The sequence below is a fragment of the Barbus barbus genome, assembly GCF_936440315.1.
Source record: "Barbus barbus genome assembly, chromosome: 1".
In the NCBI taxonomy this organism is placed as follows: Eukaryota; Metazoa; Chordata; class Actinopteri; order Cypriniformes; family Cyprinidae; genus Barbus; species Barbus barbus.
This window is the reverse complement of record NC_136729.1, coordinates 7,353,272-7,368,930: the sequence shown is the minus strand read 5'-3', so window position 1 is coordinate 7,368,930 and position 15,659 is coordinate 7,353,272. Positions and strand designations below refer to the sequence as shown.

Here is a 15,659-nt window from a genome sequence, read left to right as displayed (position 1 = left end):
ACTCCATGCCACGCCGCATTGCTGCAGTAATCCAGGCCAAAGGAGCCCCAACTAAATATTGAGTGCTGTACATGCTCATACTTTTCATGTTCATACTTTTCAGTTGGCCAACATTTCTAAAAATCATTTTTTTTGCATTGGTCTTAATTGATATTCAAATTTTCTGAGATACTGAATTTGGGACTTTCATTAGTTGTCAGTTATAATCATCAAAATGAAAGGAAATAAACATTTGAAATATATCAGTCTGTGTGTAATGATTGAATCTAATATACAAGTTTCAATTTTTGAATGGTATTACTGAAATAAATCAACTTTTTCATGATATTCTAATTTTATGACCAGCACCTGTATATAGAAACATAGTATCACTCCAACAATATGAGGAAAAAAGATTTATTTCTGTACAAAAGTCTTTATATTTTTTTCTTATCTAAAGTAATACATTTTTATTACTTGAAAATCATTGACATTTACATCACATCCATATACAACAAAGTTAATGTAATGTATATTTGAATTATACAGTAAAGTGAAAATTGTACTTAAAATTTTAGTTTTTACAGATAGAACAGAATTACATTACAACTTAAAAGTCCCTTAAAAGACGTCCCTTCTGGATTTGTGTAATAGTGCCTGTACAATAAATAAGTATAAAATATATCTCTGTTAACAATCAGGATTTTTTGTATAAATCTTTTTTGGAAACACACAAACATACAAAAACACTAACAAATTACAATCTCCGAAAAAAGACCAGCTATTTCGGCAAAGGGACAATGTCTTACTTCTTGCCAAATGGAAGAAAGGCCAATTCATCACAGATTTGATAATTTTATGATAGACACATCTATTAATGCTCAGATTCAAATCCATTCTTGACTATTCAATTTAAAGGAACGGTTCACCAGAAAATGAGAATTGTGTCCATGTTTTTTCACGCGTCTTGAACCTGTTTGGTTCTTGCAGAAGTTACGCTTGGAAAAAAAAAAAATCTTGCTTGTTACATCGAACGACATGATGTGTAAATAAATGAGTGAAATTTTAATTTTTGGGTGACTGGTTCCTTTAAGGCCGGATTGTTGTTTTTTTGCTGGCTCTCTCGTTCAACAAAAACAAAACCAACTCTTGTGTGTGACAATTAAAATGAGGAAACCTCACGACATTTACAATCTGAAACCTATTTTTCTACATATTTAGAAAAAAAAGGAATGCTGCAATCGTTTTTAGTTTTTTTTTTTCTTGTTTTTCTCCTGTCGAAACTCAAGTATAATCAACTGACGACACGATCCAAAAATCACAACGTCCACGTTGTCACATACAATGGAATCCGCTGGGAGGGGTTTCTAGGTAACATAACACATGCTGGGCTGTGATTGGTGCTTTAGGTTCAGTAGTCCTGGCGTACGGCTGTAGCTGGGCTCATCCGGCAGTGCTGCTACTGCGAGTCTAAGATGTCCTGCGGCGTGTGTCACTCGTTTTCATAGCTTCATCATCTTAATCACAGGGATGGGCAGCACTTCGTGGAGTTTGGCCCGCTCTTCATCAACACTCATCCTCACCCATTCTGGCCGGAAGGAGCCTTTGAAGCCTACAAAGGCGAGTTTGTCTGGAGACAAAAACACCACAAAATGATTTTTAATGACCTCATTCATGACAAAAATTTTGGTTAAGGCCAATTTATGTGCGTCAACCTTTGCCAAACTGAAAACTGTAAAAAAAAAAAAAAATGTCAAGTACTAAATTACATAGGCTTTGATGTTGTGGTGCTTATTTAACAGCTTTCTGGAATACTTCATTCTGACTGGTCAATCGTGACATTCTTTGGTTAAATATTTTTGAATAATAAGGCTAAACTGTATGACCGTCATCCCTGGCAACAGATTTCCTATGCTTTTGAGAGAAATCTCTTCTGCTCACCAAGGCTGCATTTATTTGATCAAAAATACAGTAATACCGTAAAAGATTATTACAATTTAAAATAATTGTTTTCTATTTGAATATATTGTAAAATGTAATTTATTCCTGTGATCAAATCTGAATTTTCAGCATCATTACTCCAGTCTTCAGTGTCTATGGAAGCTTGTTTCTGCCTCAGGAATTTTTTTTTTAAAAGTAATTGCAAATTTTTCTCTCACAATTCTGACTTTTATTTTTGGAAGTTTGTTACAATTCAGTTTTTTCCCTCAAAATTGTGAGATATAAACTCGGTTATGAACTCGGAATTGCAAGAAAAAAAAAGGCATAATTGTGAGATGTAAACTCAGAATTCTGAGAAAAAAAAAATCAGAAATACGGGAAAGAATGCAAAATTGTGAGATGCAAAAGCAGAACTCTGAATATCAGATAGTTTATATTTCGCAATACTTTTTTTTTCTCAGAATTGCGAGTTTACTTGTTATTCTGAATTTATCACAATTCTCAGAATGTAATACATCCTTGCTGAACAAAATTATTATTTTCTTTAAAAAATTGTATGAAACGGTAGTGTAGCTGTGCTAGTTTCAAGTCTCCCACATCACACTTTTTATTCATATAATAATCTCAAATCAATATTTATTTTATTTATTTAAGCCATGAAATAACAGGAAAATATTGATCAGTATCATAAAATCTTGTGTTGGAATGCTTTTTATGTTTCAGTCTGCGTCATGCGTCTGTGGTGTGTGAAACATTTGGTGTCGTTCACGAAATGAGCCGGTGGGAAGCACTTGGAATGTAAATTTAAGGGGCTTTGCCTGCTGGAATGACAATTCAACATGATAAATATAATATGTGAAGGGAGGGTCGAGAGGAAGGACTCTGCTGCTCTGGTATGTGTGTGTGTCCAGCCCAAAAAACTGCTTCTCTTCACACAACTCCACTCTTTTTCTTTCATTGTCTGGGGACTTCACTGTCTTTTTTTTGTGGTTATTTATCAAAGTATCCCAAATACCATTGGGATGAAACTCTATGGCTAAAAATAGGTGTGAATCAGTATCTGAGACACGTACAGATACACTAACCTTCAAAAGTTTGGGTTCAGGCATTTTTTAGTCTCTTATGCTCACCAAAGCTGCATTTATTTGATCAAAAATACAGTAAAAACTGAAAAAAGGTGAAATATTATTACAATTTTAAAGAGCTATTTTGTATTTGAATATATTTTAAAATGTAATTTATTCCTGTGATGCAAAGCTGAATTTTCAGCAGCAATTACATTTGAAATAAAAATAGTTTGTGACAATAAATGTCCTTACTGTCACTTTTGATCAATTTACTTTAGTCTTGATGAATAAAAGTATTAATTTCTTTAAAACAAAAATCTTTCTGACCCTAAACTTTTGTACAGTAGACCAAAATACATTACATACTTGACATTAAGATCTATTTTGCTTGGTCACATGTTTCCTAGTATGCACATTTGTTTCAAACCTATAAATAATGTTAATTCCATTAGGTACTGATAATGTGAGATGTCTATCACAATCCTGAATTATTATGAGTGAAACTGGTTACCTTTCAACTTCACCGTCTGATCTGCTCCGAGGGTATCGAGAATTTTGGTCCATGGCCCTCTGGTGACCAGTTTCCCTTTAGAGGTGATCAAAACCACTGACCTGCAAGGGCAGAAAATTAGTTTCTATCACACACAGCAGTTAAAAATAGAGAAACACATACAGTATGAAAAGCATTCAAAGAACAAGTAAATCCTCTGAAGTCGGGTCACGTGGTTTCAACGCCCTTGAAATCAAGCTTCACTTTATTTTACTTTACCTACATAAAACTTGTGAAAGTGTTGTCCAGTTGGCCATTTTTCAGTGGCTGCCCAAGCTAAATTTCAAGGCCTCTGATGCATATGTAAACATGCAATTTGTATCTCCCAATATGACTGTGTGATTATCTCCTGTTCGCTGCTTTTATGTGAGAATCCAAATACTCCAGCAGTGTCAGAGCGGCGCTACCCAACTTAACCATGCAGAACGGATCAAATATCTGCACGGTCCACTTCACAGCACAGACCAATTTGGAAAGCGCCGCGTGTCGCACAAAGCCTGTGTGATCCACTTGAATTCAACACACAATTCTCTACATCGAAGCGCTACAGGAAGTGAAACATCTCAGATGGCTTCATGCTTAGCTGATAATGAGATGCTGTAAATCTAAAAAAAAATGCTTATTTAAAATCTGAAACAAAAGAGATAATTTTTGACCTGTTAAAACTTTTATTTTGGTTTCATTTACAGAAGAAACAATGGTTTCAATGCCACAGAATGGTCATTTCTGTGTAGTAACATTTCATTGCATGTGCATTTCATTCTGTAAGCACGTAAACTGAAGATTTATGCATATATCTTTCTATTAATCTTACAGCTCAAACATTTGGGGTGCTCACTAAGGCTGAAAAAAACCCCTGAAAAACCCCATCACCGATATTGTGAAATATTACAATTTAAAATAGTTGTTTTCTATTTGAATATATATATATATATTTATTCCTGTGATGCAAAGCTGAATTTTCAGCATCATTACTCCAGTCTTCAGTGTCACATGATCTTTCAGAAATCATTCTAATTTGCTGCTCAAGAAACATTTATTATTATCAGTTTGCTTTTGATGAATTTAATGCATCCCTGCTGAATAAAAACCCCAGCAATTAGAATAGAATTTTCAAAAAGTAGAATATATCCTTGACGTGCATTTGATTTTGCATGAATGTAAACTATTCATGCATATATTCTGTATTAGTCTTACTCGTCTTTGAGGTTTGTGATGTAGTTCTCTAGCTGAGCTGGAATTCCCATCAGGATTGAGTTCCTGAAGCCTTTAGACTCCAGGATTTTACCGCTGTGGCCGTCGATTACAGTCAAATGAATGCCGTCCTCTGATTGGTAGATCTTCTTTCCATTCACCTACACAAACAATAACTTTATTTTCGTTTATTTTTTTTCTTTCAATATCTTACTTGGTCTGTGCCCATCCCTCTTTCCATAAATTAAAAAAAAAAAACTCAAAATGACACCACTATTCATTTATCTGTAAACAAGAATATAACATAATATAATATCAAGGCCAGAGTGGGGGATCACTAGACCTAGATTAAACCAGCTAAACATCAGCAAACCAATTTAGGCTTAGGCAGGCTAACTAATGAATGAGAACTGATTTTCCTCAGTTCTTTGTAAAACTCAATATTAATGACACATTACAAAGAGTTTGTACCTCAGTATAGGCAAAGTCCTCTTTGATGTGGAAGAAGCGTGTGTTATATGACTCCAGTTTGACTTCAAGGAAGTGCTCCAGTGTGTGAGGCTGTAAAGGAAACAAGAAAATTTGAGATTACAATAATATAACATTTAATAATATCTTCTTACTAGATATTTGCACTTACAACTTGCATACACCATAATACCTGAACACACATACAATAAACCTTAAGTGTCACTGTGGTTAAACTAATGGCACTTGAACTTGTGAGGAAACTCCAACTGCACCAATAGGTGAAATAACATCATATGAATATGCTGGCACTCAGGAAGATGCAGTTAATGATATAAATGAGTGACAGACCAATATGCTTCCTCCACTTGGCTGAATAAGCATTAGCTTTCCTTACATTTTCAACTTTAACCCAATGGATAAAAAAATTAATTCATCATTTAATTATAATTTATTGTGCATTTTTTTCTGTTATTTGCTATAGCAAATGAAATTTCACTTTTTTTTCCAATTTAAAATGGCATTGCTCTATATATATATATATATATATATATATATATATATATATATATATATATATATATATATATATATATATACACACATACATAATTAACATTGGCATATTTTATATGTAGTTTATTAAAAATAAAATTTTAATGTATAATATAAATTGTATTGTATTTTTTTATAATAATAATAATAAGAAGAATACTCATATTGGTTGAGCCACAATTTTTTTAACACCCACATATAAAATGTAGAAATATATATCAATAATATAAATCATCATATAAAGGGAAAGGTAAGTGGTGTGTGGCCAAGTATGGTGACCCATACTCAGAATTTGTGCTCTGCATTTAACCCATCCAAGTGTACACACAGTAGTGAACATACACCCGGAGCAGTGGGCAGCCAATGCTGCGGTGCCCAGGGAGCACCTCACCTCAGTCGTGGTATTGAGGGAGGAGAGAGTGTTGGTTATTCACTCCCCCCACCTACAATCCCTACCAGACCTGAGACTCGAATCCACAACCTTCAGGTTACAAGTCCAACTCTCTATCCATTAGGCCACGACTATTATATATATATGCTGGAAAAGGTATATATATATGTATATATATATATATATATATATATATATATATATATATATATATATATATATGTGTATATATATATATATATATATATATATATATATATATGTGTATATATATATATATATATGTGTATGTATGTATGTATGTATGTATATATATATATATATCTATCAAGGACTCAAATCACCCTGCTAACCGACTATTCACTTTGCTTCCATCTGGTAAGCGCTTCCGTAGCCTGATGGCAAAAACTGAGAGACTTAGGAGGAGCTTCTTCCCCCAGGCCATCAGGCTCCTAAACTCCAACTCTGTGTCATAACATCACTTGACTCCATGTATATATCACCATATCAATAGCTATTCATCATTTTTAATTTTTAAATTTAAATACCCTGGACAACTTTTTGCACATTCTTTTTGCACATTCCTCTTATTACTATTTAAGTCAACAACATACTGACCTGCACATTTATATTTATATTTTTTTTATCTTTAATTTTATTTTATTCTCTTATTTTTTCTACTTTTCTTTTTCTTAATATTTGTATATTTTATAATTGCACTGTCCTTGGAGCGGACCTGACCCATTTCACTGCTGGTTATGCCCTGTATAATTGTGTATGTGACAAATAAAAATCTTGAATATTGAATATTGAATATATATATATATATATATATATATATATATATATATATATTACTATATATATATACCTTTTCCAGGACCATATACTTCAACACCATATATATATATATATATATATATATATATATATATATATACACACGTTAATATACCTTTTCCAGCAAAAGTTTACAGAAACAGGTGTGCAAAATACAATAACTATCCTTTTGTACAAATGCTCACGCTGCATATTATCATTTATCCTGCAGGAGACAATCAAACACCTGCAAGACTAACAAAAGCACTGCTATTTTGTTTCTTTATACATCATCTTCAGAGCATCAGGCAAGTTACAGGAATCCAGCAGGAACGTCCCACATCCGACCCACAGCATCACGCTAGACTTCAAACTCAGATGCTTTGTAAAGTCAAAAGTGTCTCCTCACCAGTTTGGAGCGAGGCAGTTTTTTGGGCATAGGCACATCTACAACAGGCATCTCGGTGTATCTGGGGTAGGCTTTAGCCCTGCAGTCACTGGGGCTGCTGCCGGGGGGAATCTGCGCTTTGATCTTCACTCTTTCACAACCCTTCACCGAGCAGAACGCAAAGTCTTCCTTCTCATTGTGCGCTTTGATTTTAAGGAAGAGCAGCCTGTGGGGAAGACGGCAGACAGACATCAGAGAGAGAGAAACACATGTCAGCGGGAGTTTGGAAGATGTGACACTTTTAAAACCACATCAAAACTTATAATTGACAAAACTGCATCCAGCCTCCTGGGTAATTTCACAGCAGTTCCAATTGAGTGATATTCATCATTCCTACAATTTAATTATGTTTCATTAGCAAAGGAAGACTGGCATAGCTAAATTAAGAACAGCTATTTTTTCATCCTCTATCAAAACACAGATGTCTTATGCTACTTTGATCAGTATGACTTTCCATTAGGCCAGGCAGTAGAAGAAAAAAAAAACTGTTTAATTGAATATATTTACCGTCCATTTCCTTTAATGCTGTAAACATTTAATTCAACATCATAATGGATTTTACCAGTTCTGTGTATTTTTTATTTTTTAAACTTTATTAGTTTTCAAATATGCATGCGTTTATTAATAAAAGATGGAGAAATACCTTTTTTATGGGTCATTAATTTTAAAAAGTAATGTCAGGTGGGACATTTGGCAACAGTAAAATCATTCACACACTTTTTATGATCAAATAAAATTATCACCAAAGTTCAACAAGCAAAATATCCCCCATGAGCAAAACGTTCAAACCAATAATAGAAATCATCTTTCAAAACAATGTAAATGCAATATTATGACCATAAAGTGTGTGGTAAAGTTGTTTTTATTATTAACACTGCATATTTTATTTCAGTTTTTTTGTGCAGAGATTTTTTTCAAGACTATGAATCAATTGGAAAAAGTATATATATATATATAATTACAACATCTGTAAAGCATGGTGAAGCTGTTGTCATGGCATGGGCATGCATGGCTGCCTCTGGAACAGGCTCTCTCAACTTTACTGATGACTTAATGTATGATGACAGTAGCAGAATGAATTTGGAAGGGTACAAAACCATCTTGCCTACCAATATTCAAGAAAATGCCACCAGATTCATTGGGAAGTGCTTCATATTGCATCAGGACAATGACCCAAAACACCCTGTCAGTCCAGTCAAGGAATTTATAAGGGCAAAGAAATGGCAAGTCTTAGATTGCCCAAGTCAATCTCCAGATTTAAATCCGATTGAACATGAATTTCACTAGCTGAAGAGGAGTGTAAAGGCAGAAACTCCCCAAAACAAGCAACAATTGGAATTGGCTGCATTAAAGGCTGGGAAAAGTCTTTCAAAGAATGAGACCAAGAGTCTGGTGATGTCTATGGGTCACAGACTCACTGTTGTGATTGTGCGCAAGGGATCTGCAACTAAATAATAGATTTTAATCCTTTATATTTTCCTTATATTCAACTCTACATCACCAGTTACAAAACCCCTCCCCCCAGCACCGAGGCCAATCAACAACTGGCTGAAGACTTGAACAAGTTTTATTGCAGATTTGAAATACAAAAGCCTGGTCTGACACCCCACACCCACTCTGACCGTCTCACAACACAGCCATCAACACCTTACACAGGACTTAATGACTACAGACCTGTTGCTTTAATGTCTGTGGTGATGAAGTCATTTGAGAGGCTTGTGTTGGCTCACCTGAAGGACTTTACTGGACCCTTGCCCTTACCTAGCAAACAGGTCTGTGGATGATGTAGACAACATGGGACTGCACTTCATCCTCTAACATCTGGACAAACCTGGGACTTAAGCAAGGATCCTGTTTGTGGACTTCAGCTCCGCCTTCAACACCATCATCCCGGACACCCTTCAGAATAAACTGACACAGCTCTCCGTCCCCACCTCCATCTGTCAGTGGATCAACAGCTTCCTGACAGACAGGCAGCAGCTTGTGAGGCTGGGAAAACTCACATCCAACACCTGCACCATCAGCACTGGAGCTCCTCAAGGCTGCGTCCTCTCCCCTCTGCTCTTCTCCCTCTACACGAACGACTGCACCTCTAAACACCCCTCTGTCAAACTTCTGAAGTTTGCAGATGACACTACAGTCATCGGCCTCATCCAGGACGGTGACGAGTCTGCTTACAGACAGGAGGTTGGTCAGCTAGCTGTCTGGTGCAGTCACAACAACCTGGAGCTCAACACGCTCAAAACTGTAGAGATGATAGTGGACTTCAGGAAAAAACCCCCTGCTCTCCCCCCACTCACCATCATGAACAGCACTGTGACTGCAGTGGAGTCATTCAGATTCCTGGGCGCCACCATCTCCCAGGATCTGAAGTGGGATACTCACATCGACTCCATTGTGAAAAAGGCTCAGCAGAGATTGTACTTTCTTCGTCAACTGAAAAAGTCGGTCCTGTGCTCTTCTGTAACTGTATGGTTTGGGTCAGCCAACAAATCAGATATAAGAAGACTGCAGTGGACAGTTAGGTCAGCAGAAAGAATCACTGGTGTCCACCTGCCCAGCCTTCAGGACTTGTATTACTCCAGAGTGAAGAAACGGGCAGTTAACATCATCACAGACCCTTCTCACCCTGGACACGACCTGTTTGCGCTTCTCCCCTCAGGCAGACACTACAGATCTCTGTGCACTAGAACATCTAGGCATAAAAACTATTTTTCCCCCATGCCATCTCCAGCCTAAACAACTAGCACAGGAATTAGTTCCCGTGTCCTGTAATTCATTCCCATCTCTAATTATTGACTCTCTCCCTACTACTTTGTAAATATATATGCATATTTTTCTAAACAGCTGTATATATAGAGTAAACGAGGCACAAATCATAAGTCTTCTGTTCCAGATTCTAACACATTATTATTATTGTTAAGTCTTATTTAAATGTTTCTGTTCTCATGTCAGATATGTATGTATGTATGTATGCATGCATGTACGTACTAAGAGCTTCTTAAATTCCAAATTCAACAAATTCCTTGTGTGTTTGCGCACACTTGGCGAATAAAGCTGATTCTGATTCTGAATTGTCCCAATACATATTCTCACATCAATGAGTGGGATGAACTCTAAAATTGCTGTTCTTTTTATTAGCTAAAACATATATGTGTTGAAATGGCTAGTAATAAAATGTGACATTCTGTAATTCCCTTCCAGGAACTTCGAGCTGCGTCCGAAGACGCTATGGGAACGCCTTCAGCGTCACCACGCTCTGAATATCATGTGTAATCAGTCCAATAGAAGGGCGAGGCGTCACGGGCGGGGTGACGTCACGACCAGGAGGCATATAAGCACGTGTGGCGGAGCCGGCGTCAGCTTTCTGTCATTCAGCAAGCGCTCTGTGTGTTGTCAGTCCGATTTTTGTCTTGTGAGTCGTATTTAGTGTTGTCTGTCTTAAAAGATGCCTAAATCTAAGGCCAAGACGATGGGCGATCCCAGATCGCGTTTCAGGTTGCGTGTTAGTCCCTGCCCTCGCTACATCTTGAGTGGGGACACACACAATCTGTGCGTGGTCTGCCTGCGTTTCTTCCCCCAGAGAGAGGGCTCGACGCCCCGCTTGTCTTCCTCCGAGGAGGTGGATGTGAAAGACGTCATGAGCTTTGAAAGCTGCAGTGTTTGCACAAGCATAAAGAGAAAAATAAAGCCGGTCCCGCTTCTGCCGTAAAAAAAAAAACTGAAAAAAAAGGCAGAGCGGCGGCTGAGCTCACGGGGCTCGCAGAAAAGAAAAAAAGGCTGATCTGGCTGGTGAGAGTCAGAAGGGCATATCCCTATCTCATCCCGTATCCGCCAGATCTGACGCCCCGTCTCTCGATTTGGAAGCGGTACTCTTCCCCCCGAGACGAGGGCTCAACGCCTCGTCTCTCTTCCTCCGAGGAGGTTGATGTGACGAGCGTTGACGAGGTTTCGCCGCCTCTTTCGCCCTAGTTTGAGGAGCCACTTCTACACAGGAGCCTTCCGTTTTTCCCCGATCTCCTCACCGAGGTGTCGAGATTGCGGGTGAAACCTTTTCGTCCCGGCCATTCGTTCCCGCGGGAACTGAATGAGTGCGGGTACGGGGCGGTGCCACGGGTTGTGCAGACGCTTGCGAGCTATCTGTCTCCCTCTACGGCATCGTCTTTGAAGGCTCCTGCTCTGCTTATAACATCTTTGATGGGCAGAGGGTATGCGCGCTCTCTAACTCAGGTGGCTGCTGGGCGGGCGCAGCCTCCTCCGCAATGGGTGGTGATGGCGCAGTGGATGGCGCAGCGACCTCTGACATATATAGCAATTGTAAGTCGCTTTGGATAAAAGCGTCAGCTAAATGAATAAATGTAAATGTAAATACCAGCTCCTCACGCAAAAGGTCCTGACAGGCGAGCCCCAGGACCGTGGAGGGCGACCCCTACTGGGGTGGAGCGGCTTACACCGCGGTACACGGTGACCGTCTCACCTCAGTGCCCTTCAGGGACTTGTCTGCCAACCCTGCCGTTGTTCCAGGGCGCAGCGGGTCCCAGCGAGTATTTCTCTCAGGTTTTTCCGCCTGTGAATACAGCGGGCCTGAGAGACTCGCCTCAGCCGCCAGATCGCGCGTTTCCTTCCGGTGCGCCGCATCAAGACAGCGGTCTGGTCGCTTCTGTTACACCAGAGGTCAGTCTCGAGGGACTGATTCCCCTAGTAGTTCGGTGTGCCACCGCCGCCGTTCAACGGGGTTGTTGTGACTGAGGTCCGCCCCGAGCAGGCTCTGGTTTTGGAACAAGAAGTCGATATTTTGCTGAGGAAGGAAGCCATCGAGTTGGTTCCTCCTCATGAACTCACACCAGCTTCTACAGCCGGTACTTCATTGTTCCAAAGAGCGCTGTCTTGTCGGCCAAGACGTCCTCGGCAAAGAAGTCCTGACGGGCGAGCCCCAGGACTGCGGAGGGCGACCCCTACTGGGGTGGAGAGGCTTACACCGCGGTACTCGGTGACCGGCTCCCCTCGGTGCCCTCCGGGGACCTGTCTACCAACCCTGCCGTTGTTCCAGGGCGCAGCGGGTCATCATACCACGCCTTTATCGGTGGCCAGTCAGTGGGTAGACACCCCCTAGTTACACGTTTCCTCCGCGGTGCGCCGAGGCTGAGGCCGCTGGTACGCTCTGCTGGCAATCACCTCTCTGAGGAGGGTGAGTGACCTTCAGGCCCTGTCTACAGCCTCTATTGACTTTGCGCCCGGCATGGCGAAAGTATTTTTCTACCCCCGCGTGGGGTATGTACCTAAGGTCCCATCGGTCGTACCACAGCCAGTCGTACTCCAGGCCTTCTGTCCTCCTCTCTTCGGGGAGCCAGACCAGGAGAAAGTCGGACCAACTGCTCGAGTGCTTTGGTCCGCCTAAGAGGGGTCTTCCTGCTACGAAGCCCACTCTTAGTAGGTGGATAGTGGATGCCATCCATCTGGCATACGAGGCCTCTGAGCGTCCCCCGCTGTCAGGAGTCAGAGCACACTCAACACGAGGTGTGGCGGCCTCCAAGGCCTGCTTGGCAGGTGTCTCTATGCAGGACATCTGCAACGCTGCTGGGTGGTCCACGCCCCTGACATTCGCCAGGTTCTATAACCTTGACATCCGAGCCACTCCAGGCTCCTCCGTCCTTTCGTCCTGACACCAGGCAGGGACTTGTCAGTCTGGTGGCGTTGGTATATCGTTCCCATAGCGTCTTCGGACGCAGCTCGAAGTTCCTGGAAGGGAACGTCTCAGGTTACGTATGTAACCATGGTTCCCTGAAGGGAACGAGAGCTTCGTCTCGTGGCCACACTTCCGGCATCCCTGCCAGCGCTTGCTTCATGACTTGAAGCTGACACCGGCTCCGCCGCACGTGCTTATATGCCTCCTGGTCGTGACGTCACCCCGCCCGTGACGCCTCGCCCTTCTATTGGACTGATTACACATGATATTCAGAGCGTGGTGACGCTGAAGGCGTTCCCATAGCATCTTCGGACGCAGCTCTCGTTCCCTTCAGGGAACCATGGTTACATACGTAACCTGAGACGTTTTGTCTCATATTCATGTTATAATAATATTTGCAAATGTCTTGACTCCACAGCCAACAGAGCAATTTTGTCTTTACTGTTCCAATACTTATGGAGGGCACTGTATGTGTGTGTGTGTGTGTGTGTGTGTGTATATATTCCAATTAATATTAAATATTTATAGAAATGTAAATATTTATATAAAGTGCAATTATTTATTAAAAGTAAAAAACAATTATATTAAAATTTATATTAAGATATTCACATATCTTATCCTTTATTAACAGCCAGCTCCCCGATTCTAAAAACATCTTTAATTATTTTATTAATTATTTTTTTTTTGTGTTGACTTCCTTATTTCCCTAGACATTAATTGTAATATCAACGGCTAAAACAGGGAGTCGTAACATATATTAATACAAGCTGGGAGCCACTAGGACTTTAAAACTGTTAAATAAATTTATTATTTTTATACTGATTTAAATAATTAGTTTTGTATTTGGTGAACTACTGTAGTATTTAGTACACATGCACCAACACTGACTCTGTGTCAACTTTTCCTGATCCTGTTCTCACACTTCTCTGCATCAGTTCCTGTCTTCTTTCAACTATTCTTATCAATAAAACAGGCCATTTCTATTTGGTATGACATCTTTATGCATTCACCAGCAGCTTCAGACAGGAGTGCAGATAGTGTCGCACAGGGACTATATATGAAGCCAGCTGTTATCTGTCCATGCGGAGACAAATCTGCTCTTACCCGGTGTCCTCCTCCCAGTAGTAATATCCTCTCATCTGGTGAGAGTGGCCCATCTTTTCCCTCTGAGTGGTCCTAATGAACACCCCGGTCTTCCACGTCTGTTTGGTGAGGCGGTTGTGGATGTCGGAGATTATGGTGAATTGAGTGCCTTTAGGGTAGCAGATGCCCATATTTATCCAGTCATTTCTGGAAAAGAAGCAACAACACTGCAGTATGAGCAAAGCACGCTAATTGGAGACTGGCAGACTTGCGGTAGTGTATTAATATTAGCATAAATCACTAGGGGGTGCAATAGTCCTGGTTCAGAGGATTTGGATAATTTGGAAAGCAAGATGCTGTGCATTTTATTAAATATAATTGAAAAACTTTGTTATGAATGTTGCTATTTTTATCTGGGATTGACACAAAAATGTGAATTATGTGTAATGCTTTATTCTGGCAGATGTTCATGAAGCACTGGATTATCCTTTGTTTAAAAAGTAAAACATTAATATAAATATCAACAAAGAAAATTAAAGAAACAACAGCATGCAGCTCTTAACTGTTTCTTAATTAAGTGAAAATTACTTTATGTTTTTACAAGTAATTATTCAAGATAAATAAACAGTCAGTAATTAAACAAAGTACAAAGAAACTAATTACTAGCGAGTCAGATTCAAATGAAGATACTAAGAGACAAATGAAGTAAACAGTGCTTAAAATATTCAAGTAAACATTCAGAAATGAAACTATTAATGAAGCAATCACATTCAGAATGATATACATTAATTACTGTCATAATATGATATATTAATAGTGGTTATGTTGGAGTTTTACTGACAAGCAGGTTTTTAATTAAATACAGCTGTACAGTTTTTTTGGCCTAAATTAGTGTTCACATTTGATCCTTGTGAGCTCATTACAGCTACTTAAGTTATCCAGCCAAGAGCAGTGAGTAATTTCCATGATTTGCTGTTAATATTGTGGTTTGATTATAATTAATGACACAGCGAAAGGTCAATTAGGCTGCATTTACACCCAAAGGCCTTATATACATATTACAGATGACACAAAAATATTGGCTGATGTTCTAAGCGCAATATTTTTATTTTATTATTTAAATTATACATTTTGAAAAAAAAAAATCAATAAAATATTACTATTGCAATAATACTTTAATAATAGTATTATAAAATGAAATAGAAAAAAAATCAAATGCATTTATAATAATAATAATTACTATTATTCCAAATAATATTTTATTTTATTATTTAAATTATACAAATTAAATTCATCAATAAAGAAAAAAACTATTATTGCAACAGTACTAAAAAATAAAATAAAAAAGTATTTAATAATAATAATTATTAATAATAGTAATCATTAATAATAGCTCCAATAGAAAACAATGGAGCTTTTTTATTTTGATGGAAAACTGCTGAGAGGCCCTAAAGCCCTAAACACTTCCGGCTTTGCTA

The 15,659-nt window shown here is 38.8% G+C and overlaps 1 protein-coding gene across 1 annotated transcript in view; it reads right to left on the bottom strand.

The window, feature by feature from the left end:
- Positions 1–382: 382 nt before the first annotated feature.
- LOC306857605 (cell migration-inducing and hyaluronan-binding protein-like) overlaps positions 383–15,659 on the bottom strand; it is a 165,829-nt gene continuing 150,552 nt past the window's right edge. Inside the window, exons 24-29 of the mRNA XM_079397626.1 lie at positions 14,203–14,388; positions 7,374–7,578; positions 5,203–5,292; positions 4,735–4,892; positions 3,499–3,599; positions 383–1,609 (exon numbers count right to left, since the gene is read on the bottom strand). Of these exons, the coding sequence (XP_079253752.1) occupies positions 1,482–1,609; positions 3,499–3,599; positions 4,735–4,892; positions 5,203–5,292; positions 7,374–7,578; positions 14,203–14,388 (868 nt within the window). The 3' untranslated portion in view covers positions 383–1,481. The remainder of the gene's footprint in view (positions 1,610–3,498; positions 3,600–4,734; positions 4,893–5,202; positions 5,293–7,373; positions 7,579–14,202; positions 14,389–15,659) is intronic.